Source organism: Chrysemys picta, chromosome 14 (assembly GCF_011386835.1).
Source record: "Chrysemys picta bellii isolate R12L10 chromosome 14, ASM1138683v2, whole genome shotgun sequence".
Classification (NCBI taxonomy): Eukaryota; Metazoa; Chordata; order Testudines; family Emydidae; genus Chrysemys; species Chrysemys picta.
Window position 1 is genome coordinate 42,353,021 of NC_088804.1, and position 26,924 is coordinate 42,379,944.

General features: G+C 59.4%; 2 protein-coding genes across 4 annotated transcripts; one reads left to right on the plus strand and one right to left on the minus strand.

The window, feature by feature from the left end:
* On the minus strand, positions 1-8,985 carry DBNDD1 (dysbindin domain containing 1). Its single transcript, XM_005308194.5, has 4 exons — positions 8,820-8,985; positions 3,197-3,343; positions 2,668-2,808; positions 1-312 (listed from the first exon to the last, which is right to left on the minus strand). The coding sequence occupies exons 1-4, from the start codon at positions 8,848-8,850 to the stop codon at positions 149-151; spliced, it is 483 nt and encodes a 160-aa protein (XP_005308251.1). The 5' UTR covers positions 8,851-8,985; the 3' UTR covers positions 1-148.
* GAS8 (growth arrest specific 8) lies at positions 8,221-26,803 on the plus strand. 3 transcript variants are annotated; one of them, XM_008173607.4, is made up of 11 exons: positions 8,221-8,379; positions 15,908-16,000; positions 17,329-17,526; positions 17,856-18,062; positions 18,679-18,733; positions 19,510-19,715; positions 20,124-20,291; positions 20,751-20,837; positions 22,615-22,824; positions 25,822-25,887; positions 26,508-26,803. In XM_008173607.4, the coding sequence occupies exons 2-11, from the start codon at positions 15,986-15,988 to the stop codon at positions 26,655-26,657; spliced, it is 1,362 nt and encodes a 453-aa protein (XP_008171829.2). In that variant the 5' UTR covers positions 8,221-8,379; positions 15,908-15,985; the 3' UTR covers positions 26,658-26,803. The 3 variants fall into 3 exon arrangements, with proteins under 3 accessions (XP_008171829.2, XP_005308252.1, XP_065423465.1); XM_005308195.4 differs by lacking the exon at positions 8,221-8,379 and adding an exon at positions 14,518-14,658; XM_065567393.1 differs by lacking the exons at positions 8,221-8,379; positions 15,908-16,000 and having other exon boundaries at positions 17,329-17,547.
* The last annotated feature ends 121 nt before the right edge of the window (positions 26,804-26,924 follow it).

Here is a 26,924-nt window from a genome sequence, read left to right on the forward strand (position 1 = left end):
CACTAAGGGGGAGCTTTGTGTTGTATGGAGCCAGCAGCGTTTGCACGTCTCTCTAGGTGCAGGGGTCTGTTAAGGTCACAAACTGTCTGGAAGTGGGGGTGAGTGCAAGAGTGACCAGCCCCAGCTCGGCACCATGGCTCCCAGCCCCCTATTCCTTCTGGGGCCTCTCCACCGCCAGGAATGTGTCAACAACACCTGCTTGCAGCTCCGAGTCACTGAGGTGTTTCTTCTCCCGTCCCTGTTCGCCTTTGGTCCTTGTCCAGGAGGGAGATCGCAGGTACCCTGCCCGAGGGATGGGGTGCGGGTGCAGACCTGCGAGAGAGACAGATGTGCTAAGCAGGCACTTCCTGGGCCCCTGCCAGTCCTTTCAGTGTTACAGGAAGGTGCTGGCCTCGGCTTGTTCCACAACAGCCACAGGACAAACTCCCCTGCTCGCTTGTCTCCTCCCCCCGCTCCTGAGGGACCAGCTCCAGGCGGCATTCAGGCCCCGAGCCCCAGGATCGCTGGTGAGCTGTGGCCCTACAGCCATAGGGAAGTGGAGTGAGACCCTCAGCTCCTTCCACAGCCAGGAGCCCAAATCACTGAGCACCTTTGTTTAAAACCTGCTGGGCCTGACACTGCCCTAGCAGCCGAGAGGCCAGAGGCCTGTATCTTATTGCCAGAGCCATTCAGTGGGTTCGGCCCCATTGTACAGGGGTGTGTCACAGCTGCCTGTAAGCTCTGCAAGAACTATGGGGAAACTGAGGCACGGAAAGAATCTGTGTCTTGCCTAAGGTTACACCAGAAACCTTCCCAGTCCTGTGCCCTGCCCCACCTGCCTGCGTGAGTGATGGCGCACATGCATGGGTTAGTTGCAGGTCCTACTGTGGTAACTGCATGTGCAAATCAGAGTTTGGAAATTGGCCCATCTGCACTAATGCCTCAAAGCACAACAGTCTTGTCTGCAGGAGGCAGGCCTAGAGATTGGGGGCGGGGCAGTGCTCTCGGACAGTGCTGGCCAGAGCCTTGTAGCACCGGGGCGTTAGCGTGAGCCCCGGTTACAGAGCGGGGGGGTTTACACACAGTCACAAGGCAGTGACCGAGCAGAGCTAGGAACCCAACCCTCACGCCTCCCAGTCCTGGGTGTGCGTGTGAGCTAGAGCCAATGCGGGGCCTTTCCGTTCACTCCTGGCCAAGGACGTGTGGTTCACGTTCCCCTTGCCTCTGCAGGAAGGGACTCGGCGCAGAGTCCGAGTGGATTTGTTACCATGAGTCTACGTGGGCAAACCCTGAACAGCTCCTTGTGCCCATCTGGGGTGGGCACCTGGCCTAGCAGGTGCTGAAGCATCTTCCTTTCAGGGCCTGGGAGCGTGAACGTGGTGGCATTTGAAGTGCGTTTTACACACACGCCTGGTGCCTATGCCATGAGTGCCTGCCCATGTGCTGTGTCGCCGGGACAAAGCTGCAGCAGGGAGCTACCTCCGGTCCAGCCATCGCCCTAGTTAGCGTGCAGGGGAGTTCTGCTAATTAATTCAGGTCACGTGTTCCCACTGAAGATGCTAAAGGGGCTGATTTACATATTCATTCAATCTGCTTCACCAGGCTGCAGCTGCTGTTTCTGCACCGAGACAGACGGGCGGAGCAGGAGCCTCGGGCAGATGGGTGCTGGGGGTACGGAACAGGTGGGAGCCCCGAGACTGCCCAGGGCTGCACGTCTTCTCAGCCAGTGAATCCCTGCTAGTAGCCTGTGCAATAGAGCACTTCCTTCCCGGGCAAGTGGGGAAATGCAAGTCCCTCACCCTGGAGTAACAGCCCCCCCTCGGATCCCCTGGGCCCTGCCCTCCAGCCCAGCATTGCAAAGCTGCTGTGGGCCATCTCCTCAGACAAAGGGATGCCACTGAAGTGAGACTGCACCCCACAGCTGGGGTTGGCCCAGGAATAGCCCCTAGCCCCAGTGTGCAACCTCCAATCCACTGATGTAGGCGTGCACATGCGCCCCTCCCTCACTGCCCCATGCTCACCCATTCCCCCCCCCCCACGCACACTTGTGCCCATAACTACTGCAGCCCCACGCCCCAGCCCGGGTGCCCTCGGGTGCTGCAGGGGCTGGCCCAAGCTCTCGGACAGTTACGTGATGGAAGGGAAGAGCCTCCCATGGCGCAGCGATGCCCCGTGGAGATGCCCCTGTCAAGCAGTATTGATTTGCTCAAGATGCATGGCAGAGCTGGCGCATTTAATGAGGCCCCCCCCCGTGCAGCCGGGTGAGCAGGTTTCACAGCCCTGCCGCACTCGGTCACAGGCTATGGCCCACGCTGGGGTGGGGTTTGTCTGCAAAGGCCTGGATCCAAAAGGCGCTGGAGGAACAGGCGAGGTGCAGCCCCAGATAAGGGCTGGCCCTGCCTCTCTGCTCCTGGGCCTTGCTGCGGCTTTTACCAACGAGGCAGCTCAGGGAGACGCACGGACCCCAGGAAGGATGTGCTGATCCCATGCTGGCTGTGGCTAGGGGAAGCAGCGAGGGGGCCACACCCTAGCTGGGGCAGGCCTGGGTGTTGTGTTTAGACATTGAGCTCACCAGGTGCTGCCTCGACCCCCACCCAGGTGGGAGGGGCTGGGACAGCAGGTAAGTGGGGTTGGCCCAGTGTGCGTGTGGCAGGCCAGGCTGCCGGCCCCCGGGCTGGGCACACTCACCGGCAGGGGACTCGCTGGCTACGTTCTCATCGTCGGAGTCAGCGAAGACCTCGGCGAGCTCCTGGTCCGACATGTCCGTCAGCTCGGTCAGATCCAGCAGGTCGAAGTGCACCTCCAGGGAGGACACGCTGCTCAGGGGCTCTGAGGAGCAGAGGTGACAGCTCAGGGATTCGGGGCCAGAGTCCGTGCCTTGCTTCCCTCTCCTTCCCCATGGCAGATCCTGCCTTCTCGCCATGTATCCACAACTGGGGAATCTCCCCTGGAGTCTGCCTGGGGGAATGAGCCCCTGGAACCAAGACAACCCCTCCCCGGCTTGGGGCCCTGGGCGGGAGGAAATCCAGCAGGCAAGCGTGGGGCTAGGCTGGGCCCCGGGGCTGGAAGGGATTCAGTCCTGGGGGCTAGGTCCTGGGCTGGGCCCAGGGCAGGGGGAGGAAAGAGCCCCGGGGACAGGCCCCATGGCAGGCCCTAGGGAAGGCCTGGCCGGCTGCACAGCTGTGAGTGGGGGGGCAGGACGCTGCCTTGTACTCACGTCTCCGCTCGGCGACCTGCAGCAGGCCGGAGCTGGGGATGGGGTTCCCGCCTTGCTCCTCGGCAGGGGGGCTGGGAGGCTCCTCCACCGGCCCACGTGCCGGGATGCCTGTGGCTCGCTCCAGCGCTTGGGCTTCTTTCACCCGTTCTATAATCACAAAGTGCTGCCGGTGTTAGACGCCCAGACACCCAGCCCTGGGCTCTGCACCCTCTGCCCACCACCCCACTCGTGCAGGGACGAGGCCCCCGCCAGTGGGCGGCACTGGCTGCTCCAGCACGCTCCTGCCTCTGGGACTTCCATCAGCAAGGTGGGGGATGGGGAGAGAGACCCCTCCTGGGTCACACGTGGCTGCCAGCTCCCTCGGGTGCTCTGGCACTGCCAGTCCCGGTGGCTCCGGGGCACACATCTGGCGCAGCTTTCCAAGCCAAGGAAAGCCATTTTGAAATGACAGGATGGGAGGGGGGGTGTCAGGGAGGCTCTGGTCTTTGCCCTCATCCCCACACCAGAGAGGAGGGACTCGCACACAGAGCAGTTCAGAGAGCACAAGCCACTGTGCTCAGCCCCACAGCGACTGGGGGAGACGAGAGACCAGACGGCAGGGTCGGGGGGGGGGGGGGGGGAGAAATGGGATGAAAGGACAGTTCCAGACACTGCACTGCCTAACCCATGGCGAGAACCCCGCCCTGGCTGGGGGAGGGGGCAGATGGACCTGTAGTTGCAGGACACCATGGGGATGGGTGCCAGTACCCGCGGCTGTGTGCCCGTGGCCTGCAGCTCCACACGCCCTGCCCTGCACAGGGACCCTTTGTGTCAGTGAAAACAAAAGCGGGGCTTGTTCTGGGGAGGCCTGGAAGCCTGCGATAACAGGCGGTTTGTCTTAGGGGGAAGCAAGATCCAAGGGGTGACGGCGCTGAGCCAGACCCTGCACTGACTGCTCGCCCGGGTGCTGGGGCTGGCGCTTTCCCAAGGCAAACTTGGGGGGCAGGATGCATCAGTGCTGCCAGGAAGCCACAGCAAGAGGCGTGACTTTGCCTGTCACCACCAGCACATCTCAGAGCAGGTCAGCCCTGAGCGGGATCAAGAGGCAGGCAGGGAGCCCGCCGGGCCAGATGGATCCCCTAGGAGCCCAGGGAAAGGTGAACGGCAGCCAGGCGACGGCGCTTCCACTAGGCGACCCTAGGCGGTCGCCTAGGGCGGCAGGATTTGGGGGGCGGCATTTTGCCGTCCTCAGCCGCAATTCGGCGGCGGGGGGTTCTTCCGCTCCGGGTCTTCGGTGGAAATTCGGCGGCGGGTCCTTCACTCGCTCTGGGACCCACCGCCGAAGCGCCCCGAAGACGCAGAGCGGAAGGACTCCCGCCGCCGAATGCTCTGAGGAGGAGCGCTGCCACCTAGGGCGGCAAAAACCCTGGCGCCGCTCCTGACGGCAGCATGCTGTGGCCTGCTCTTATGAGGGGACAGGAGACACGCTGGCCATGGGCACACAGCAGAGGAGGGGCAGCATGCGCAGGGGACAGGGCCTGCATTGTGCTGGGATGCAAGGACGTGGCTGTGGAGCGGTCACTGCTTTTCACGGTGCCTTGTGATTAGGGCCAGCAGGGGGCTCGGGCCTTTGTGCGTCCTGGGGCTGGAGAGAGGGACCAGGAGGGAGTTGTTGTTTAGGGGATTTAAGGGTTTTTTCCCTGTCTGAGCTAGGTGCCCCTGGGCGCTGGATCGGAGCACCAGGGAAAGCTGGCTGGTGGGAGGGAAGGATTCTGTGTGTTTGTTAACTCCTGTTCGATTTTACTGCTGGAGAAACCCCTGGGAGAAAAGCTGTTGCTGTGAAAGATTCCCCACCGCCCCAATGGGGCCTGGGGGAGACTGACAGTTTACATCCCTGAGACCTCCAGCACAGGTGCTGGCAAACCCCAGGACCTCCAGACGTAGGTATCCTCGTGACAGCAGCGCTAGGGCTATTATCGGAGTCGGGCGCCAGCGTGCTGGGCGTTCCTGAGGTCATAGTATTGTTAACAAGCAGGACATGCCCCATGTCAGGCCTCGTCTGTGCATCACACCGTAGCAAACGGGCCCACAGGCCCACTGAGCTTGCACCATGTGACGCTGGGTTGGGGCCAGGAGCTGCAGCCATCTTTCTGGAGTGGACCCGAGACCCCAGCCCTCGCCTGAGCAGCTGTTCCACAGGTCATTCTGCTCCGGGTGCAGTGTCCTTACCGGGGTCAGGCCAGGGGAAGGAAGCACGGGACTCCGGCTGCTCAGGATGGTGCCTGGCCATGCAGGTTTCAAATGCACGCGCTGGCCTGAAGGGGAACGTGCTGGAGACAAGCGAGCCAGCAAGACTGATGCAAGGGAGCTCATCATGCACATGGGCTACACTAGAGCTACCCAGGCCTGTGCTGGGCCACGCTGAACAGACACCTACACATGCAAAGAGCTTGTGGACCCCCAGCTACACTCACTGTCACCAGACAAGGCCTGACTGCTCCCACTGCCGTGTGCGGTGGCCTGTAGCCCTCCGGATGCAGGAAGCCTGTTCTTGCCCCAGGTCTCCGGTAGCTGCCACCCTGCATGGGAGGCTGCATAGCTGCACCCGCTGAATATCTCCGAGAAGAGGCCTGCTGGTTCCTGCTGTAGGGACGGGGTCTCCCCCACCAAGGGGAAAGATCCTGGGTGTCCCCCTTAGGAAACAGCGGGCAAAGGGGGAGCCTTGAAAATCAATTCTGAACCAGCAGAGCAGGCCAGAGCGGGTCATTGGGGCCCAGGCAGGGAGCAGGCCAGTGGGAAGGCAGAGCTGGGCAGTCAGGCTCAGGGTAGGGCTGTGTCCAGTGACCCCACCTCTCCCCATGTCCACGGGAGCTCTCCTGGCTGTCAGCACTTGGACGCTGGGGGGGTGGGGGGGAAGGGGTCGCACAGGACGGCGGGATGGAGCGGAGATTAGAAAGAAGGGCTTGTTGCTGCAGTTCCTGATGTCAAGGCCCCACCCCGCTGTCCATCTCCTCCCCAGCTGTCCTCACAATGGGGGTTCCTGGGCAGGGGTGTCTCCGCTCTGATCTCCAAGGGGAATATATTAGCCAGACCGATGGAGGGGAACTGAAATCTCTCCCACCCTGACTGAATCCAGTAGGGTGACCAGATGTCCTGATTTGAGAGGGGCAGCCCTGATATTTGGGGCTTTTTCACATATAGGCACCTATTACCCCCCACCCCATCCCGATTTTTCACACTTGTTAGCTGGTCACCCTAGAATGCAGGCAGGAGAGCTGGGGGGAGGGACGGTGCTTGGCCACGGGGTGAGGGGATGATTAACACTTCCCTTAGCAATGGGGATGGGGGGGGACCTTCGATTCAGCCTAATCTGGGCAAGGGCTGTAGGAGCCTGCGTGGATGGGGAGGGGCTGCTGGTGATGAAGGGGCCCCGTGCACCCGGGGGATGGCTGGCACACCTGGGCATGAGCTCCGTGCCCCAAGTCAGACCACGTGGGGCTGGGATGTGGCCCAGGAGACCTGGTGCGTGGAAGGGGATCCACGCCCCGTGGGGTGGAGTTCAGAGCCCGTTCCCCTGCTGAGGAGACAAGTGTCCTGGAGAGCTTGTGGACCCCCGGCTACATTCACTGTCACCAGACAAGGCCTGACTGATCCCACTGCCGCGTATGGGACTCCGCTGATTAGCTGTGCTGTGCTGGCTGTCAGGAGCTCCAGGTAGGTGGGGTTCTGGAGTTCAGGATACCAGTGCCTGGACGCCTCGCCTGCGGCAGCTAACGTCCCCAGGGCCTCGTTAGCATGGGTTACGCTGCGTTATAACCCTGGTACGTTCAGCCAGGAGACCGAACACACCGCACTTCGGGAGCCAGGCACCAGCATAAAGGAACCTGTTCAACTGGCTCAGCTCCAGCCATAAACCTGTCTCCCAGATCCAGTGCCCTAATTTACCGGCATAAATCCCGGCCCCGCTCGCTCATTAAATACATGCGGAGCTGCTCCGGCTTTGTTCTGTTCTCTCACGCTGCAGGCACGTGCCCCTCCCGGCAGAGAGACGACAGCCTGGCCCAGGAGACAGGTGCTGTGCAAGCCTCCGGCACACAGAGCTGACCTGGCCTGCGGCCCCCTCCCAGCCTCACCCCCTGACCCCACACCTCGGCCAATGCACCTTCGTCCGAACCTGCAGCTCCTTGTGCTGCTCCTGTCCTGCAGCCCCTGCAGCATGGTTAGGGCCCCTCAATCCCCCCCCACCCCGAAGCCCCTTCTGAGCCCAGGCTGCAGGGTTGTACTGTGGGTGAATATCAAACTGGGAACCAGGCGGAGAAAGTTTTCCCTGTGCCACAGTCAGGATTCAACCCCCGTTTCCAGAGGGGAAAGGCTGGTCCCTCTACCCAGCGGGACCCCGATACTAGCTTTAGAAATGGGTTCTGTCCTCCACCTCCTGCCATCGCTGCCCTTTCGCGGGTGCCCCGGCAGCTGCACCGGGGGGGGGGGGGGCTGGGATCAGTGTTACTCCAACCTGTCTCCTTTGCTGACTCATGTTAAACTGCAGCGTGCGCTGGCTCCACCAGGATGATCCAGCCAACCCCCCTGGAACCCGCCACATCTTGCCCTGTCTCCTCTAGGCCCCAGGGGAGCCCTGCTGTCCCCTACAGGCACCGCCGCTCCCCTTGGCTCAGGCCTGCCTTGACACCGACACAGGGAAAGCCTGGGACATTGTGTGGCTCTCTGGGGCCCTGAGACGTGAAGGTAAATTACACACACCCCAGGCACCAAGACACACACACACTTCGTTGTGTGCAAACCACGCACACCACGGCATACACACAGCCACGTGCCAGCCCCACAGGCATTCCACGTGCAGCCCACACCCTCCCACACTACAGGCCCCACCCCACTGCGCACACCCCCCTGCAAACCCCACCCGCCCCGGACACTCTGCATACCTGACCCCAACCACTGCCCGCATCCGCCCCCAGCCCCGCCCCAGACAGCAGCACAGTCCCCCCCCCGCCCCCGCCCCGCTGAGCGCTGCCATGGGCCACTCCCACGTCTGGCTGCACTGCCTGGGCCGGGAGCTCCCGGCTGGGCCCCACGCAGCGCCGGCGAGATACCGAGCTAGCCGCGGCCTGACTCCAGCGCTAAGCCCAGGGGTACCGGCAGCTCGGCCCCACACACCCCGGCTGGGCTTTGCTCGGGAAACCCGCCGGGTAAGGCCAGTCCCCGCGGCGCTGCACGGGCTGGCTGCGGAGCCGGCACCTGCCCCGGCCGGTGACACGCCCTGGAGGGGCCGCGGGTCCTTCCCGTGCCCGGGGAGCAGAGGCGGCGGTGATGGGCGCGGGGCGAACCTGCCCGGGCGCCGGGGTCCGGGCTCGCCCAGCAGTGCGGGGAGCAGCCGCCTCCGCGCAGCCGAGCCCGACACACTCCGCGCACGGTGTCCCGGGCCTGCCGCGAGCCCCTGCGGGGGGGAGAGGCGCCGGGGACGAGACCCCGGCCGGGAGCGGACCCGGTTCCCTGCGCCCGGACCAACTTTCTCCGGAGCGGGAGCCCCCCAGGACCCCACCCCGGGGAGGGGAGCGGAGCGGCCCCTTCCTCCAGCACGGCGCTGCCCGCCAACACCCGGGGAAGTGCCCGAAAAGCCGCCACGTACCTGGGGTCCCCGCCCCACCTGGAGCCTCCATCCGGCCGGGCTGCGTCGGACCCGCCGCCGGGGAGCTGGGGGCTGCGTCAGGCCGAGCCGCAGCCTCGGTGTCCCCGCAGCACGGCCCCCGCGCCGGCACGCATGGCCGAGCTGGGGAGCAGCGCCCGGAGCCGGCGCCGCATCGCCACTGAGCGCGGGGCGGAGCGGGGCGGGGCCCGCAGCCGGCGGGGGGGCGACGCTGGCAGCAGCCGGGGACGGGGGAGCGGCGAGGACAGGTGCAGCCCGGCCCCCCGGCGGCGCAGCCCGGCTAGCTGGGGGCAGAGCGGGCGCCCCCCCGACGCTGCTCCGCGATGTTGCCCCCCCCGCGCTGAGCTGTGGGCTCTGCAGCATGTGAAATGCGGAGCGGAGCGAACCGGCGGCCGGCTCCCGGGGGGCGCTTCCCTCGGCGGGGCCGGCCCTGCGGAGGCGCTGGGGCAGAGCGACCGCGCCCGCACGTCGGCTCAGGCAAAGCTGCCGCTCAAGAAAACAGCCCGGGGTGAAGGACATACCGGTGGGCTCCATGCGGACACCCCCCACCCCCCAACTGCCCTCCTTGCTCCAACCTCCCCATGGGGAAGCCGGAAGGCGTGGAGGATGGGGCTTGCTGATAGGGCGTGAGGAGGAAAGGACACACACAACCCAGAGGAAATGAAGATGCTGTAGCCACAGACAGGCCTGGGCCAGCATCGGCACCGTGGCAGGCAGGGTGCCATGGGAGAGGCGACTAGGAGCTGGGAGGGAGGAGCGCCCGGAGGGAAATCTTAGGGGATGTCAGGCTCAGGGAGGGAGCTCGGGCTGAGCGGTGTGGTTGTTTCTGAGGCCTGGTCCACACCTCAAAATCAGATGGACCCAGCCCCTGGCTCGGGGCTGTGAACAAGTGTGTGCCCTGGGTGACGTCGTTAGGCCCACCTGACCCCACAGAGGTGCAGCTAGACCTACGGGAAGGATTCTTCTGGCGACCTGGCTGATGCCTCTCAGAGAGGTGGATTAACCACATTGACAGAAGAACCCTTCAGGCAACATACAAAGCACCCGCGCCGCAGCGGCACAACTGCCCTGGAGACATCAGCTGCGTTACCTATAAGGCCAAGCCCCAGGCCAGAAGGGCAGTAAGACCCAGGCGTCCAGGGGCTAGCACAGGAACAAAGGGAAGCGGTTTGGACCTCCCCTGCTCAGGGCTGTGGGCAGCCTTCAGAGGTCCTCAACTTGCGTCCCTGCATCAGTGGCCCCGATGAAACTTTGCTGGGGTGGAGACTCAGGCATCAGAGAGCAGGGCCACAGGCCTTCCTGGTAATGATATTGCATGAGCTGTCGGACTAGCTCTGATGAATAAATCCAAATACTTGGAAAAGGGACCTAACGGAGCAGAGCACAACGTCCCAGACAGGGCGGCCATTCATGTTCCACCGGCTAGACTCGTGTCACCTGCAGCCAAAGTGCTTACACAGTCCTACCCAGGAAGAGCAGTGGATTGGCAAATGAAAGCGAGCTGTGCTCTGGCCCCCACGCTGTCTGATGGCCCAGATCTCCTGGGTCCCTGGCCTGGGATTCCCATTAATGCATGACATTCAAAGGCATCCCACTGAGTCCCCCAATTCCCTCCCTCCCACACACACACTGCCAAGAGCAGCACCTCCTGCTGGCTGCAGAGAAGGGACAGCTCTGGAGCTGCCGACAGGAGCTGGTTGCAGTGGGGGATCAGGGCAGGTCACTGGGTGGGAGTTTAGGCCACTTTTGTCAAAACCAGGTGCCTAAGCTCAAGTTATTATTAAACTGAAATAAATTCCAGTCAGGCACCAAAGTCGGGACGGTCTGCTTCTCTGAGGGGCTCGCACTGGGGTCAGTGGCAGCTGTGGGGGCGGGGCTTGGTACCCTGCAGAACCCAGCCCCAGGATTTGAAAATTCGTGCTTTGGAGACCTTGCTGGGCAATTAGTGCAAATGACAGCCATCTATTGTGGAGGTACCAGCTGCTGTTTTTTCCTGCTCAATTCTTACGGTGCCTGACTAACAAATTGCCCTGCGTGTAGCTGCAACCTACCTAGTGACCCTCTTCAAACAAACTCTGAACGATAGTAACAAATGCCCCAGCCTGGCCAGCGTGGAGATGCTGCCTGAGAAGAACAGGGCTCCAGCCCATCTCCAGGAGCACTGAGCTCATCCCTGCAGAGGGTCAATTCACAGCAGTGGCCAGAGCTCAGAATAGCCAGCAAGGCTGGCAGTGCTGTGGGCAGTGCGGGCTGACGCGGGCTGCAGTGGGGTGGGCTGGGTCCTCTCATCTAAGCTGACAGGCAGGAAAATCCTGCACAGCTACGATAAGAACTTTTGTTCAAGTTTTCAGTGTATAATGCACCCACAGGGCATTGGCTACCAATGTGTCCCAGGAACACTGCGTCCCTGTCAGAGACACTTCCCAGTCAGCATCTCCTGGGAGAGAGCCTTGCAGAATGGTCTTGGGCCAAGTGAGTCCCAGTTCTGTCACTGCAAACACCCTTGGGATGCCAGCCTAAGGGAGGCAGACCCCCAAACACAAAGGACTTCATACAGCAGAGGCAACACCATTAATTGCATCTGGAAACTAGTTGGAAGCCCTGGTGTAGCATGCTCCCTGTGTGTAGCCCTGCTAGGCAAGAAGACAGCTGCATCCTGTATCTGCTGAAGGTTATGAGTGGCCTTTGGGTGTAGTGCAGGGGTGGGCAAACTGTGGCCCGTGGGCCAGATCTGGTCCACCACCCATTTTAAGCCGGCCCTTGAGCTCCCGCTGGGGAGTGGGGTCTGGGGCTTGCCCCGCTCCACGCGGCTCCCAGAAAGCCGCAGCATGGCCCCCCTGCGGCTCCCAGAAAGCCGCGGCATGGCTCCCCTCCAGCTCCTACATGCTCCAATGGCCCCCTCCGGCGCTCCAATGGGAGCTGCAGGGGCAGTGCCTGCGGACGGGCACATGCAGAACCGGCTGCCTGTGCCTCAGCATAGGAGCCGGAGGAGGGACATGCTGCTGCTTCCAGGAGCTGCTTGAGGTAAGCTCCACCCAGAGCCTGTACCCCTGAGCCTCTCCCTATGCCCCTAACCCAGCCCTGATCCCCCTCACGCCCTCCAAACCCCTCGGTCCCAGCCCAGAGCACCCTCCTACACCCCAAACTCCTCATCCCCAGCCCCACCCCAGAGCCCACACCCCCAGCCGGAGCCCTCACCCTCCTCCCCGCATCCCAACCCCAATTTTGTGAGCATTCATGGCTTGCCATACAATTTCTATTCCCAGATGTGGCCCTCAGATCAAAAACTTTGCCCACCCCTGGTGTAGTGCCATGCGGAGTGCATGCTGCATGCTCCCGGCACTGTCACCAGGTTTCTTTGAATCAGGTGAACGTCACATCAGAAAGGTGCCTGTGCTGTGGCATCTCAGGTTTTATTATCTGTTCTTACTATGACTTCCAGATCCACACTGCTCCCCTTTGAAGTCAGGGGGAAGTCTATTAACTGCAAACTCCCCCTGGGACCTGAAAACCCAGCTGTTCTTCCACCTCTGACCTCCTCCCCTGCCTTCCCATACTGAGGATTCTGCTTTTAGAACATTCCTGACTGACAGTGCTGCTGCACAGCGTGGGCCTGACTCCGTCTGGCTCTCCCATAGCCGTGGGGTGTCTGAGGAGATGCTCGTTAGCCTTAATGCTGCAAATCATAGAATATCAGGGTTGGAAGGGACCTCAGGAGCTCAAAGCAGGACCAATTGCCAACTAAATCATCCCAGTCAGGGCTTTGTCAAGCCGGGCCTTAAAAACCTCCAAGGAAGGAGACTCCACTACCTCCCTAGGGAACCCATTCCAGTGCTTCACCACCCTCCTAGTGAAATAGTGTTTCCTAATATCCAACCTAAACCTCCCCCACTGCAACTTGAGACCATTACTCATTGTTCTGTCATCTGCTACCACTGAGAACAGCCGAGCTCCATCCTCTTTGGAACCCCCTTTCAGGTAGTTGAAAGCAGCTATCAAATTCCCCCTCATTCTTCTCTTCTGCAGACTAAACAATCCCACTTTCCTCAGCCTCTCCTCATAAGTCATGTGCTCCAGACCCCTATCAGTTTTGTTGCCCTCCGCTGGACTCTTTCCAATTTTTCCACATCCTTCTTGTAGTGTGGGGCCCCTCATCCACAGAGCCAGTTATCTCATCATAGAAGGCAATTAGGTTAGTCAGGCACAACTTCCCCTTCGTGAATCCATGCTGACTGTTCCTGATCACTTTCCTCTCCTCTAAGTACTTCAGAATTGATTCCTTGAGGACCTGCTCCATGATTTTTCCAGGGACTGAGGTGAGGCTGACTGGCCTGTAGTTCCCCGGATCCTCCTCCTTCCCTTTTTTAAAGATGGGCACGACATTAGCCTTTTTCCAGTCACCTGGGACCTTCCCCGGTCGCCATGAGTTTTCAAAGATAATGGCCAAAGGCTCTGCAATCTCATCTGCCAACTCCTTTAACACCCTCGGATGCAGCGCATCCGTCCCCATGGACTTGTGCACGTCCAGCTTTTCTAAATAGTCCTGAACCACTTCTTTCTCCACAGAGGGCTGGTCACCTCCTCCCCATGCTGTGCTGCCCAGTGCAGTAGTCTGGGAGCTGACCTTGTTCGTGAAGAGGCAAAAAAAAGCATTGAGTACATTAGCTTTTTCCACATCCTCTGTCACTAGGTTGCCTCCCTCATTCAGTAAGGGGCCCACACTTTCCTTGACTTTCTTTTTGTTGCTAACATACCTGAAGAAACTGCAACTCCAAGTGTGATTTGGCCTTTCTGATTTCACTCCTGCATGCCTGAGCAATATTTTTATACTCCTCCCTGGTCATTTGTCCAATCTTCCACGTCTTGGGCACCCAGGGAGCAGATCTGGGAACTTGTTATAGGCATTTCCTGCTCCGAGCTATAGTGAAGCCCTAAGAGACTCAGTGAATCCCCAGTGCCTTTGGCCTGTTCCTAATCTGTCCAAAGGTGGAGAAAGTCCCCTCAGATCTCAAATATCAGCATCTGTGCGTCTCTGTCTTGCTCCGCGGGGCAGAGGTGTACAGCTGGCGAGAGCCAAGGAAGCCCTAATGCTCATAAACCGCTCGCTGGGCACAGTTAGAGTCAGTTTGGTTCCACAAAAAGAACAGGAGTCCTTGTGGCGCCTGAGAGACCAACACATTTATTTGAGCGTAAGCTTTTGTGGGCGACAGCCACTTCCTCGGCTGCATGGCGCGGAACATACATTGAGGAGATAGATAGAGACCACGAACAGGTGGGAGTTTGGGTCCAGGAGGCAATGGCGCAGCTGAGCTCCTCCCTGCAGCGGTCACAGCGGGGGCAGCGCCTCGGGGGAACCGGGCAAGTCATCGCTGGCTCTGACTCGCCACGCGAGAGCAGGGGGACAGACGGGCTGGCACTGGGCCCCCAATGGCCGGGCGAAGGGAGGCGGTCAGGCCGCCCCCGCCCCGCGCAGTCTCGGGCAGTTCCGACGGCTCGAGAGCCGCAGACAGGGCGGGGCTTGGCTGTGCGCCACGCGGGGGGGGGGTTAGCGCCGGGGGGGGAGGGGCCCTGGGGGCAGCGGGAAGGGCCGAAATGCAGGGCCGGAGCCGCTGGCGGGGCTCCCGGCGGGGCGGGGCGGGTCTGGGGCAGGGCCCCGCCCCCCGAGCCAGGCCGGGCTCCGCAGGGAGCAGCGCCGCCGGCGGTTGCTAGGGCCATGGCGCGCGTTGCTATGGGCGGCCCGGAGTTCTCGCGAGGCTTTCCCGGCGGTTGCCGGGAGACTCGCTGACTCCGCCGAGCGCGAGCAGCAGCTGCAGGAGCCATGGTGAGGGGGGGACCCTGGGTTCGAGTGGGGCGCTGGGGGGAGCCCCTGGGATCGAGGGGTCCCCTGGGGCACTGGGGGGAGCCCCTGGGTTGGAGGGGTTCCCTGGGTTCGAGTGGGGCGCTGGGGGGAGCCCCTGGGTTGGAGGGGACCCCTGGGGGTGACGGGTGCTGGGGGGAGCCCCTGGGTTGGAGGGGACCCCTGGGGGTGACGGGTGCTGGGGGGAGCCCCTGGGATCGAGGGGTTCCCTGGATTCGAGTGGGGCGCTGGGGGGAGCCCCTGGGATCGAGGGGTCCCCTGGGGGTGACAGGTGCTGGGGGGAGCCCCTGGGTTGGAGGGAACCCCTGGGTTCGAGTGGGGGATCCCCGGGATCGAGGGGGGCGCTGGGAGGAAAACACTAGGTTCAGGGGTCTCCTGGGAGCCCCCGGTGTTCTGGGGGGCAGCAGCATTTGGGGCAGGGTTCTGGGTCAGGCAGCAGAATTGTCCCGTTCCTCTGTGCCTGGGGCACTTTGCTCGGGACTGATGGCTGCAGTGGCCTCCCTGGAGCTGCAGCTGGGCTGGTCAATGCGCTGAGCTCTGGGTCGCACAGTCCTTCCGGGTGACGGGTCATTCTGAGACCTTGGCTGCACCAGCCCGTGGCACCTGTTGCCTTCCCCTCAAGTGCATGCCCCTAGCTCATCACAGGGCACAGGCTGCTCCAAAATGCACTCCCGCTCCCTGGCTGGTTAGGACAAGTAGCACCACATGGGATCTGAGTGAGCGAGGACACACCAGACATAGCATGGGGAGTGTGCAGGGCCACCCAGGGGGGGCAAGTGGGGCAATTTGCCCCAGGCCCCACAGGGGCCCCCACGAGAATATAGTATTCTATAGTACTGCAACTTTTTTTTATGGAAGGGGCCCCCAAAATTGCTTTGCCCCAGGCCCCCTGAATCCCCTGGGCTGCTCTGGGAGTGTGAGAGGGAGCCATGCATCCCAGTCCCCAGCACCAGAAGTAGCAGTACCAGTGCAGTCTTAGTTAATTGCTTTGGTGTGGAGTTTCTTGTACCTTTACTGACCCTCCAGCCCTCTCTCTGAAAGCTGCACAACAAAGCTGCACCTGTGGCCAGTGGGGAACTGGAAGATCCCACCTTGTGTCATCTCATTGATAAGAATGACATCCACACCCAGTGGTCCCCAGCACCCAGGTCGGTGGCACCTCTGTCGGTCTGAGCTATGCACGCCTGTCATGTATATTGTTTTCTTTTCTAAGGCGCCCAAAAAGAAAGGTGGCAAAAAAGCCAAGGGAGGCAAAGCTGCAGCGGTGGTGGATGCTGTCCCCCCGGAAGACATGAGCAAGGATCAGGTGAGAGCTCACAGCTTCTCTCCTAGGGCTCTCTGCCCAAGGGCTTCGCACGGCCACCGAGCTCCTGGCGAGAGGAGGCTCCCATTTGTAAGGATTATTGGTGGCATGAAGTGCACAAGGTTTGGTTCAACCCATGAGATGGAGATGGCAGATGGTGAAGGTTAGTAGAAAAGACAGGGTGGGTTTTCACACCAACAACGGCACCATCCCTCACATGCCTGAACTATTTGCATGGGTATCACAAGAGCGGACTCGTTGTGGGCTTTGGGGTGTAGCTGGGTTCCCCAAGGGTTTAACCATCTCATCTCTCCCTCTCCAGAGCTTCCATAACTTCCCTGTGTCCCTCATCTAGCCTGCACTCTGTTGCCCGTGACCAGGATTCTGTGCCCTCCTCTGTCTAGTAGTTATAAAAGGTTTTCTGTGACACAGTCTAGCATTTCCCTGTTAGTCTGAGCGCTATGTCTTGTTCTGTCCTTATTTCCTATTGGAGAAAGCCCCCTCCACTCACTCTGATACAGGTGTATAACCCTTTTAGAACTTGAATTACTGATGAAATCAATGTCTGTTGCTAGGGCATTCATACACCCCATGCCATAAATACACTTTCCTCTTCTCTCCGGGCCCAAGCAAACCAATTCCTCAAGTGGTATTCGTTCAGATTCAGTTCTATGATTGTCCAGTCTGTGGTTTGATGATCTGCAATCATGCTAGCTGCTGCGCTCTCAGCGCATCTTGAATGAGAGACTGGACAGGTGCTGTGCGAAGGGGAGTTAGTGATTCAGGAGGTAGCTCTCTTCCCTGGTATTATTATTTAGTATGGTAATGGCCAAGGCCCTGCTTTGCTGGCTGCTTACAATCACATATGAAGACGTGATCCCTGACCCAATGTCCCTGCAGTCTGAAAGAGGAGCCTGCAATTCTGAGTCCGAATTGGTTGTCCATGAATGCAGCACTGCTCTTCCAGATGACAACTAGATCTGCGGGTCTGTTCCCTTCCGATCAATCAAGATGCCTTAGCTCCCTTTTCTAGAGGTCAGGGTGTTAGTCCCAGTATCCATATCTTAATGGCTAATTACAGTCTACCTCCCTAAACGCCCCGTGGTTTCTGTTGGATATGGCATCGTCACTTCCCGTCCTAAACTTCTGTATCCTGTTAAACAGCTGCCATGCTCCACCCAGGGGAGGCTGTAGGGATTGCTGGGGGTAGTTTGGAAAGAGCTTTGAGCCCCCAGAGGGTGACGGGTGCTAGAGAGACATAAGTCAGCAATTTTGTGGGAGGAGAACTCCCCCGCCAGTGCCTTCACCAGCTGCGCTTGTTGGCGCTGCAGCTGGAGGAGCACATTGTGCGTCTTCGGGAGGAGCTGGACCGCGAACGGGAGGAGCGCAACTACTTCCAGCTGGAGCGTGACAAGATCCACACCTTCTGGGAGATCACCCGTCGGCAGCTGGATGAGAAGAAGGCGGAGCTGCGCAACAAGGACCGTGAGATGGAGGAGGCCGAGGAGCGGCATCAAGTGGAGATTAAAGTGAGAGGCTAAGGGAAGACGGTTAGTGGACTCCAGCTTTCCTTACGGGTACCATAGATCCTTGCTTGGCTGTGCCCGTAATTAGTAGCACCCGGTGTTCTCTGTGTGGGCCCCGAGCAGCACGGGAGAAAAGGAGGGGGCAAAGGGAGTTGGGCAGGACACTAGCAAGGGGTGTCTCAGGCAGTATTTCAAGTTCAAATGTGTTCTTGCCCGTATCTGCTAATGCCCCTCTTCCCAGGCCCCTGCAGAGGGGTGGGTCCCCACTGCTGGGCTCCCCCTGCTCCCATCCCTGTCTGGGGGCTTTACACCACTGAGTTCCCTTCTTCCAGGTTTACAAGCAGAAGGTGAAGCACCTGTTGTACGAGCACCAGAACAACATCACAGAACTGAAGGCAGAGGGCACTGTGTCCATGAAGCTGGCCCAGAAGGAGCACCGCACCCAGGAGACGGAGCTGCGCAAGGATATGCGCACCTTGAAAGTGGAGCTAAAGGAGCAGGAGCTGGCCAACGAGGTGGTGGTGAAAAACCTGCGCATGGTACGTTGCTCTCAGACAGATAATCATGGGGCTGGGGACACCTTAGCTGCAGGGCTTGTCCAGCCTCCTCACCGCAGCCTGGAAGAAGAGCACAGCAGAGACGCCAGAGCAAGTCCGAGGTCTGGGTGGTCTTGGCATGTAACGGAGATGGGAGAGCCCAAGGTTAGCTTGTCAGAGAAGGAGGTGAGAGGGGGCACCTTACTGAGACATCCAGGCTCTGAAGGGCTGAATGGAGACTGATCAGTCCCTGATCCTTGCACCATCCCCATCATGTGAAACTAAGGGGTCACCTAGTGACATCTGTGGGAGATCTATTTAGAGTCACTGAAGGAAGTCTGTCCTCCTGGGGCTGGGAGTCAGTGCTGCAGGAGTCAGAATCCAACATGGGGCTGGAGAACCTGATGGCCAGTAACTGCATGGGTCACTCTGCAAACTGCAGTAGGATTGGTAGTCAAACCATGTGCTCCAGGGCAGCAGCTGATCCGATCCCCCTTTCTGTGATGGCTTTTCACTGCAGCCAGGTGCGCAGATGGCCTTGACTCTGAGCCTGTGCGTAGGGAAGGATTTCTCTCTCTATTTGGCTATCCAGGTCTAACGTGCAGCTTCTCCCTGTCAGAAACAAGAGGAGGAGATCACACGGCTGCGCAGCGACTTTGAGAGACAAGTGAAAGGTCAGTTCCTATTTGGACTCCTGTATGAAACCCAGAGTGAGAGCTGTCTTAGCACTCGTCACACTGTGCCTCCGCTGGGCTCCCTCCCCGGAGCAAAACAGGGCCTAGCTGGCGGATGGCCACTCTCCTCCTCCTCCCCTCTTCCGCTGCTTGTGGGCTGTAAGGCTGAGGGCTTGTCTGAATTCCCAGGAGCAGCTTGTCTGTGCGCACGCAGAATGGATCAGAGCAGCACCAGCAGCGGGTGCTTTGCTGCCACTCAAGGGTGGACTCAGATCTCCCTCTACGCTGCCTGTCTCCATGTGGCAGTGCAGCCCTGCTCCCCCCATCTCTGTCGGGGGGACTGTTTAACACTATGGGCTCGTGGGCACTAAGCAGTAAGTGCCCCTCACAGCTGCATACTGGCTCTCTGGAGCTGCAGGGCTCTGAGGCTGGAGGAGACTTTACAGGCACCTAGGCCTTGCGCTGGTACCTCTTTATTATAATGTGGTTCGATTTGCATGATTACCTGAGTGTTTCTAGTGCTCCCCTGCCTAGGGTGTCTGGGCACCGCAGTCAGCCAGGGTTTCTGGGCATTCCCTTCCATGAGTCTGCTGTAACTGCTCCATGTGCTAATGGGAGCTGATATGGCACCATTAATGGGCATCCTTTCCAAGAGTACCATCCCCATAGTGTGGACTGATCTAGCAGCAGCAAAGGGGAGCTCATGCACTGGGTCCCAGCCTGTCTGGCCTGCCCTATGGGGTGGTCACTCAGCCATGTGTGGTGCTTCCCTTCAGAGATTGAGGCCAAGTACGACAAGAAGATGCGCGTGCTGCGGGACGAGCTGGATCTGCGGAGGAAAACGGAGATTCATGAGATCGAGGAGAGGAAAAATGGACAGATCAACACGCTGATGAAGAACCACGAGAAGGCCTTCAGTGACATCAAGAACTACTACAACGACGTCACCCTCAACAACCTGGCACTCATCAACACTCTCAAGGTAACGCTAGCCTGTGCCCAGCGCCGGAATGGGGACACAGCTGGGCTGGAAGCCCAGTGCTGGAGAGGACTGACGCTCTCTTGGAGGTGACAGTTCCTGCCTGTTAACTCTACACGCATTTCAGTATTGGCTTCCCATTGAGTGCCTTCCACTGCAGGGGTTTCCCCCGCTGCTTCATATGCTTTGTGAGCACCATCACCTCTAATCCTGAGGAGTGGTGACACATTTACACAATTACACTCGTGAAGATCATGCAGCTGCGTTATAAACATGGCCATTTTAAGCCATCGGCTAGGATGCTGCTGTGGCAGTGCTACATGCCGTGCTTGGGAGTCCTGCAGGCCTGGGGTCTCCTGCTGGCAGCCCTGCTCAGGGACTCAGTACTTGTGTATCTGCCCCTGAGAACAGGAGCAGATGGAGGAGATGAAGAAGAAGGAGGATCACCTGGAGAAGGAGATGGCGGAAGTGCTGCTTCAGAACAAGAGGCAAACAGAGCCCCTGCAGCGGGCCCGGGAGGAGGTGGCTGAGCTGCAGAAGAAGCTAGCCCACTACGAGAAGGACAAGGAGGCACTGGCTGTGAGTCACCTGCTCGGCTCCCATCCGGTTTAGGTCCCATGTCCTGTAGTGTCTCTCGCGCTCCTTCTCAGAGCCTGCCTTGTGCTGTGTCCAGGGTACAGATTGGGCTTGAACAGTGGCCTCTGCCGGTCACCTGGGAACTACACTGACAGACTCCAAAATGGAATCCCCTTCAGTGGTGCTTGGCTTACGCTGGTGTCCTCAGCATAGCATCTGGTGGGGATCCCCGAACTCGGGGGTGCAGAGGATCTCACTCTAGTGGAGGAAGGGGAATAATGGATTCCTGCCCCCCGGGGCTGACTCCTGAGCCGCACGTGTCTTGTTAAGAAAGAAAGGATTCTGTGCGGGTGATGCCCAGCTTGGGGAGGAGAGTCTGGTATTCTCCTGTGCCGCCTCTCCCCCGCCCCAGGAACCCATAGCATGCGTCTAGTCTCTTTCCCCTTTTCCTCCCCTCTGCAGAACACAAAGGCCCGTTTGAAAGTCACCCAGAAGGAATTAAAAGACCTTCAGTGGGAACATGAAGTGCTGGAGCAGAGGTTCAGCAAGGTGAGAGCCATAGGCACAAAGTGAGAGCACCTGAGCATGGGGAGTTCCCTTCCCGCACCTGCCCTCTCTGAACAGCTGGGATCCTGCGGTATGAGATGATGTCACAATGGTAACGTTGTAGATGACTGCATAGGCCTCAGGTCAGCCTGGGCTTGTCCTGGGTTCTGACACCCTCTGAGTTCCGTATGAGCAGCTGCCTCCTCTGAGCTCTCTCTCTGCTCTGCCATCTCCTGTGCTCAGTAGACAGGCCCAGCTTTGTACTTGACTAAACAATAACGTATGCTCCGCTGGTCCCTTCCTGGCCTGGGGTTGCCTGGCTGCAGCATTAGGCCAGGAGGAAGACAAGAGAGATGGTTGCTGAGAATCTCCCTGCTATGGTGAGGGAGTGCTGGATACAGCACAGCAACAGATCACCATTGGAACTAGCATCCTCGGTCTCTCATCTAACCGCTGGCTTTAGGATGCTCCCTGCTCTGACCAGGCGGAGTCTGTTACTGGCATGCCAGCCTTCAGGGAGCATGCTTCAGGTTAAGTGCTTGTAGCCTGAGGGTCTTTCCCCCAGCTGAGTGGGTTAAGCATGGAGCTTGTCTGCAATTCCCGGAGAATCCCCAGCAATGTGAACATTGATAGGAGACCTCATTAACAAGCTGTCATTGGGGCAACAGCATATTCAGTGCATTTGGAAATAGGCTTTGGAGGATATGTCTTAATTCAGACACATTAACTAGATAAGAGCCAAGGTTCTCTTAGTTGCTGCTGCTAACATCTGCCATTCCTACCCGCTGCAAGGCTCATGGGTGACCCCTGTATGCACTTGGCATTGGGATTACTCTGAGGGCCAGAATAGGGTCCTGGGGAGTCACAGCCATAGACTTTAAGGCCAGAAGGGACAATTGTCACCACCTAATCTGACCTGCAAAGCACAGGCCAGAGAACCTTACCCAGTGATTTCTGCATTAAGCCCATAACTTTGGTTTGAGCTATGGTACATCTTTGAGAAAGACATCAGTCTTGGTTTAAAGATTCGAAGTGATGGAGAATCCATCATGCCCCGAGGTCAGTTGATCCAATGATTAATTCCCCTCACTGTTAAAAAAAGGAGGAGACCGTGGCTACCAGAGGATGGTTTCACGGCACCGCTCTGCTAGGAGCCAGGATTCATGGGTTCTCTTCCCGTATCTGCTATTGATTCATGGTGTGACCTGGGGCCAATCTCTCAGCCAGCCCATCTTGACCTGGGGATAGTAATACCGGCCTCTCAGAGATGACCTGAGGATTGGCTAATGTTTACAGAGCACTTGGTCCCCTTTGGAGAAGCACAAAACGTAGCTGTTGAGGTGGAAACTAGGACAGGAGCTGGGCGGACAGTGCAGAGGAATGAAAGCGGGCTAAGGGGAAATCCGTCTGGGGCAGGAGCTGTTTGGTGGGGGTAGTGTATGACATTCCCGGCTCTGGCAGGTATTCTGTGCTTATTGAAGTCAGGCCCATGGGGTGCATGTGCTAACGAACACACATGCCGTGGTGCTGGCTGGGGAGAAATGCTCCACACGCCTCATTCCTCTTGCTTAAGGGGAGGGATTTTCCCGCTGGGAGTCGGGTATGTTAACTTCCACTGAAGTTTCCAGTATGGGCCACTGTCAGGGGCATGTTACCCAACTTGGTGGCCCATTGGTCAGTCCCAGGGTGGCTGTTCCTGCACTGCAGTGCGGAGCAGGTGGTTTTGAAGGCACGGCATGGAGGTCTCCTTGCTAACTGGGTGTGGCTCTTTCCTGAGCAGGTGCAGGCAGAACGAGACGAGCTCTATCAGAAGTTCACCAAAGCTATTAATGAGGTGCAGCAGAAGACTGGCTTCAAGAACCTGCTCCTGGAGCGCAAGTTGAAGGCCCTCTCCAACATACTGGAGAAGAAGGAGGTGCAGCTTAACGAAGTCCTCTCAGCCTCCAATCTCGACCCCAGCGCCCTCACCATGGTCACACGCAAACTGGAGGTACCATATCCTGCTTCAGGGTCTTGGGGGAGAGATAGCAGAAGGGTCACTTCTTGCTGGGCTTGCCCCCGCCCCACTGCAAGGGTTAGGGCTTGGGGTGATAGGGCTGCATAGGGGGGCCGGGCCTGCTCTGTGGCTAAACATGGGCTAAATCTCTGGCCTTTGAACCTCAGCACCAAAGAGTTGAGAGCAGTCTCTGTAGCCGGAGAGGGATCCTGCTGGAGGTGCAGACAGGCTTGGAGAAGGCATCAGAGAATGGTCCCTTTGTGACCAGGCGAGAGCCCTCTCCTTCTTCCTGCACCCTCTGAGGAGTGAGGCCCAACCTTGTGGGACCTCACACTCTGTTACTCCCGCCTGGTGGCTAGCTGAACATGGTAGTTAGGTCAAAGCTTCTGGTCTGTTAGCGCAGCCCCAGGCTTGTGGTGCAGGAGGAGAGGCCCAATGGGGTGGGAGGAAGGAAGATTCACCCCTCGTCTTGGGAGAATTTCACCTCTAAGATGTGTGTAGAGCTGGGGCCCTGGCACACTCAGGGAAAAGCCCCAACATGTTCCACTGTTCTGCCAGAATCCCTAGGCTACCGCTGTGGTAAGGGGATGGGCTTCAGCGGCCTCCTCTCACTCCCATGAAGGCCATTGTATGGGTAGCCCCCTTGGGACACGAGGGGCAGGCTCAGCGCTGAGTCTCGCTCCCGCAGCGGTGGAAAGGGCTGGGCCGAGTCCCAACCCACAGGAGAATTGTCGGGGCTGCTGATTCCTTTGTGTGCCGGGCTCTGCAGGCCGGGCACCGTGCTTGTTTGTACTCTGTCAAGGTGAGGGATGGAAGCCCCTGAGCAGCAGCCTCACCCAGGCTTCCCCTGGCCAGCTCTGCGGAGACAGCCCTCTCCTGGCGGCCCCACCCCTGGCAATCTAAGCGGGCTCCACTCTGGCCACGCCAGCACTTGGAGCTGGAAGGCGATTTCTCGCTCCAAGTGACATCCTGGGGCGGCCAGCCTCTCCTGCTGCTCGCACCGCTAGATTTTAGCAGGTAGCTCGATGAGAGCTAGCACGGGTACGTCTCCTGGAGCTGGCAATGACACCTGCCAGCTCTAGTGGAGGCGCGCCTGATTTGGAGGGGCTTTGTGGCCATGGGGACTAGTGGGGACATAATGACCAATGAGAACTAAGATGAATCTCACTAGTCACTCCCCCCCACACCACCTGCTTTCCCTCTGTGGCTCACAGCAGGCTCTGGGACGTCTGGCACCCTAAAAATACATGGCGGGGAGCTCCTGGGGCGGGGGGGGAGAACAGGCTTAGTGATTCCACATGCCAAGCAAGTAGCAGCAGTAACAGGAGAAGCAGCACTTGTCTGCCTTTGTCCCAGCCCAGCGCAAACGGGCTCGGGCCTTGGGAAACTTGGGTTCCTGGCTCAGCCATGGATTTCCTGTGTGACCTGGGGCCAGTCACTTCATCCACCCCGAGCTCAGCTTGCAGCACTGTAATGGAGATACAATTTCCCTCCCTCCCTGGGGGGTTGGGAGTGTGAACCAGTAACAGTGCTGTAGTGCTCAGACACTGGGATGGAATGAGCGCCACTGCCTGGCCTGGGGGGAGCAGATCACAAAACGCATTCTTCAGAAACCACCAAGGCGACATCTCTCCGGCAGCAGCTGGCGGGGCTGGAGTCTCCGAATTCCTTTGCTCAGCTGCCTCTTGCAGGCTGAATCTACGCTGCGAAGCTTCCGGTCTGTAACTCTGCACGGGTGGCGTGTAGCCCGGGCCCTGGCGTTCGAGCAGTTAGGTGACGGAGCAGCAAAAATGCAGCCCTGGCCTTCCCCTCTCGCGGAGCGGCACCGTTGGTACATCTCAGGACCAATTTAACTAGTGTAGACAAGCTCTCGGAGGCCCCTGGTTGGGTTCTTGGAGCGGAAAGGCCAAGCAGCACACGTGAGGCACAGCCACCTCACCTCATCACAACTCCATACCCCCCCAGGGTTCCTTTCATAATATGGCCTCAAACTGGGGGTCCCCTGCCTTCCTGAGGCCAGCCCCTGAGCAGGGCCCTCCACCCTGGAAGCTGCCATAGTCGCCCCTGGCACGAGAATCACAGTCCGACTGGAGCCTTTTCCAGCGAGCGGCTGATGCAGTGGAGGTTCCAGGTGAGGGCCTGTTGTTCGTTCGTTTGCTGCCCTCTGCAGAGCACAGGCTGCTGGCAAGTCAGGCACCTCATGCTTAATAGACACATTTGTAGCCTCCACGCATCCCACAGCCTCTGCAGCAAACCAGCCGCTTAACCGAAGGGAGAACACATTCCTGAACCCCAGAATGGCAGACCAGGTGGAGCAGTTTGACAAGGGGGCTCAGCCAGCCCCCACAGAGAAAGGGCCCTACTCAGCCACCAGGGCCCTGGATCTCCTCCGATCTCCGCTTTCCCCAACTGCAGAGAGCCCGTGGTCTGTGCTAGGTTGGCTGTCAATGGGCTGGATTCGGACCCTGTGGTTGTGAGGCAGGAGGGTGGGATCAGGTGGGGACTGCTTGTCTCCCACTCTTAATGCCTCCCTGGGGACTAAGGTTGCACTCCATAGAGTGGCCTGAGGATTTCCTCGGTCATATCTTTGGCTTGGTGCTGGGAGGAAACCAGGCTGGAGTGGGGTGAAGTGGGCTGCGAGTTCCCCCAGTGCAGTGCAGGGGCATGGGCTTCTCCGCAGTGTTCGTTACCTAAGGGAGCATGGGACCACGTCTAACCCACCAGATGCAACATAAACTGGCGGGCAGGCAGCACTAAAGGCATCTCAGTCTCTGGGTCAGTTACACTGAGCAGGGTTCTGGGGTTACGTTCCGGGTCTCCCCCCCCATCCCCCAAACTAGCCCCAACCAGCGGGCACCACCTCCTCTGGCAGCACTGTGGGAACCTTGCCAAGCCAATCTCTGCAGCTTTCCCATGGCCCCATGCTGAGCTGGGCTCTGACCCATGCCCGGGGGACCCAATCAGTAACAAGGCTCTGATCTCCCTTCCCAGGACGTGCTGGATTCCAAGAACAACACCATCAAGGATCTCCAGTACGAGCTGGCCCGAGTCTGCAAGGTGAGGAGAGGGGACCCTGCTTCTGTCCCGCCCCAGTGGAACCAGGCAGGGTCAGCGCTGGGACATGCCCCATGCTCTGCAGGGAGAATCCTCCTGTGCAAAACCTAATGGGGATGGAGGAGAAGCTCCAGGGCCTGCTGGGAGGAGCAGGGCACTGCTCCTATGTGGCTCTGTTAGACATCATCTCTCCTGCAGGAGAGGAGGGAGTGGAGGGGCTGTTCCCGCTCACGTGTGCACAGACAGACACAGCCTTTGCCCAGCACCTCCCTTGTTGTGTCAGGACTTTAATCCTCTTGCTTATGTGGCAAAGCTAGGAAGTGCTGGCCAGGCAGCACGGCCCTCTGGCACGCTGGCGTCTCCTAGTGCGTGTGCAGCCCTCGCTGCTAGGCAGGAATTAGCCACACGGTGCTGGTTCTCTCTGCGAGGGGGTTACCCAGGGACCCCCAGCATCCAGACTGGCTCAGGGACCGAGTTCTGCTTTCCCTAGTTATAATGACAGCCCCCCTTTGCCCCTGCCGGGCACCACAGGGGATGGTGCAGGAGCCCGGGTAGGAGCTAGCTAGTGACGACCTGTGCGTGGTGTGCACTTCCCTGGGACTCACACTCTGCTTCACTTTCAGGCACACAACGACTTGCTGCGCACCTATGAGGCCAAGCTCACAGCCTTCGGCATCCCCCTGGACAACGTGGGCTTCAAACCACTGGAGACCACAGTGATGGGACAGACGCTGGGGCAGGGCCCAGCCGGACTTGTTGCTACCCCAACCTAGCACTGCTGGGCACGTGCTTGTCCATCACCTCTTGGGTTACACTAAATATTGTCAGCAGCCTCCCCACGGGCTCCTGTCCCAGCACCGCAGGGAGCGGGCTGTGCTGTGGAGCTGCCTCATTAAACAGACCCCAGAAAGGTTTTTAAGCAGGCTCCAAAGGAACCGTTTTTCACTTCCCAGGGCAGGGCCGGGCCGGGTCGCAGCGTGGAAGGAGACCTCTCCCAGCCCAGTGCTCCCTTGCCTAGAGAACGTGCCAGCCAGACAGCT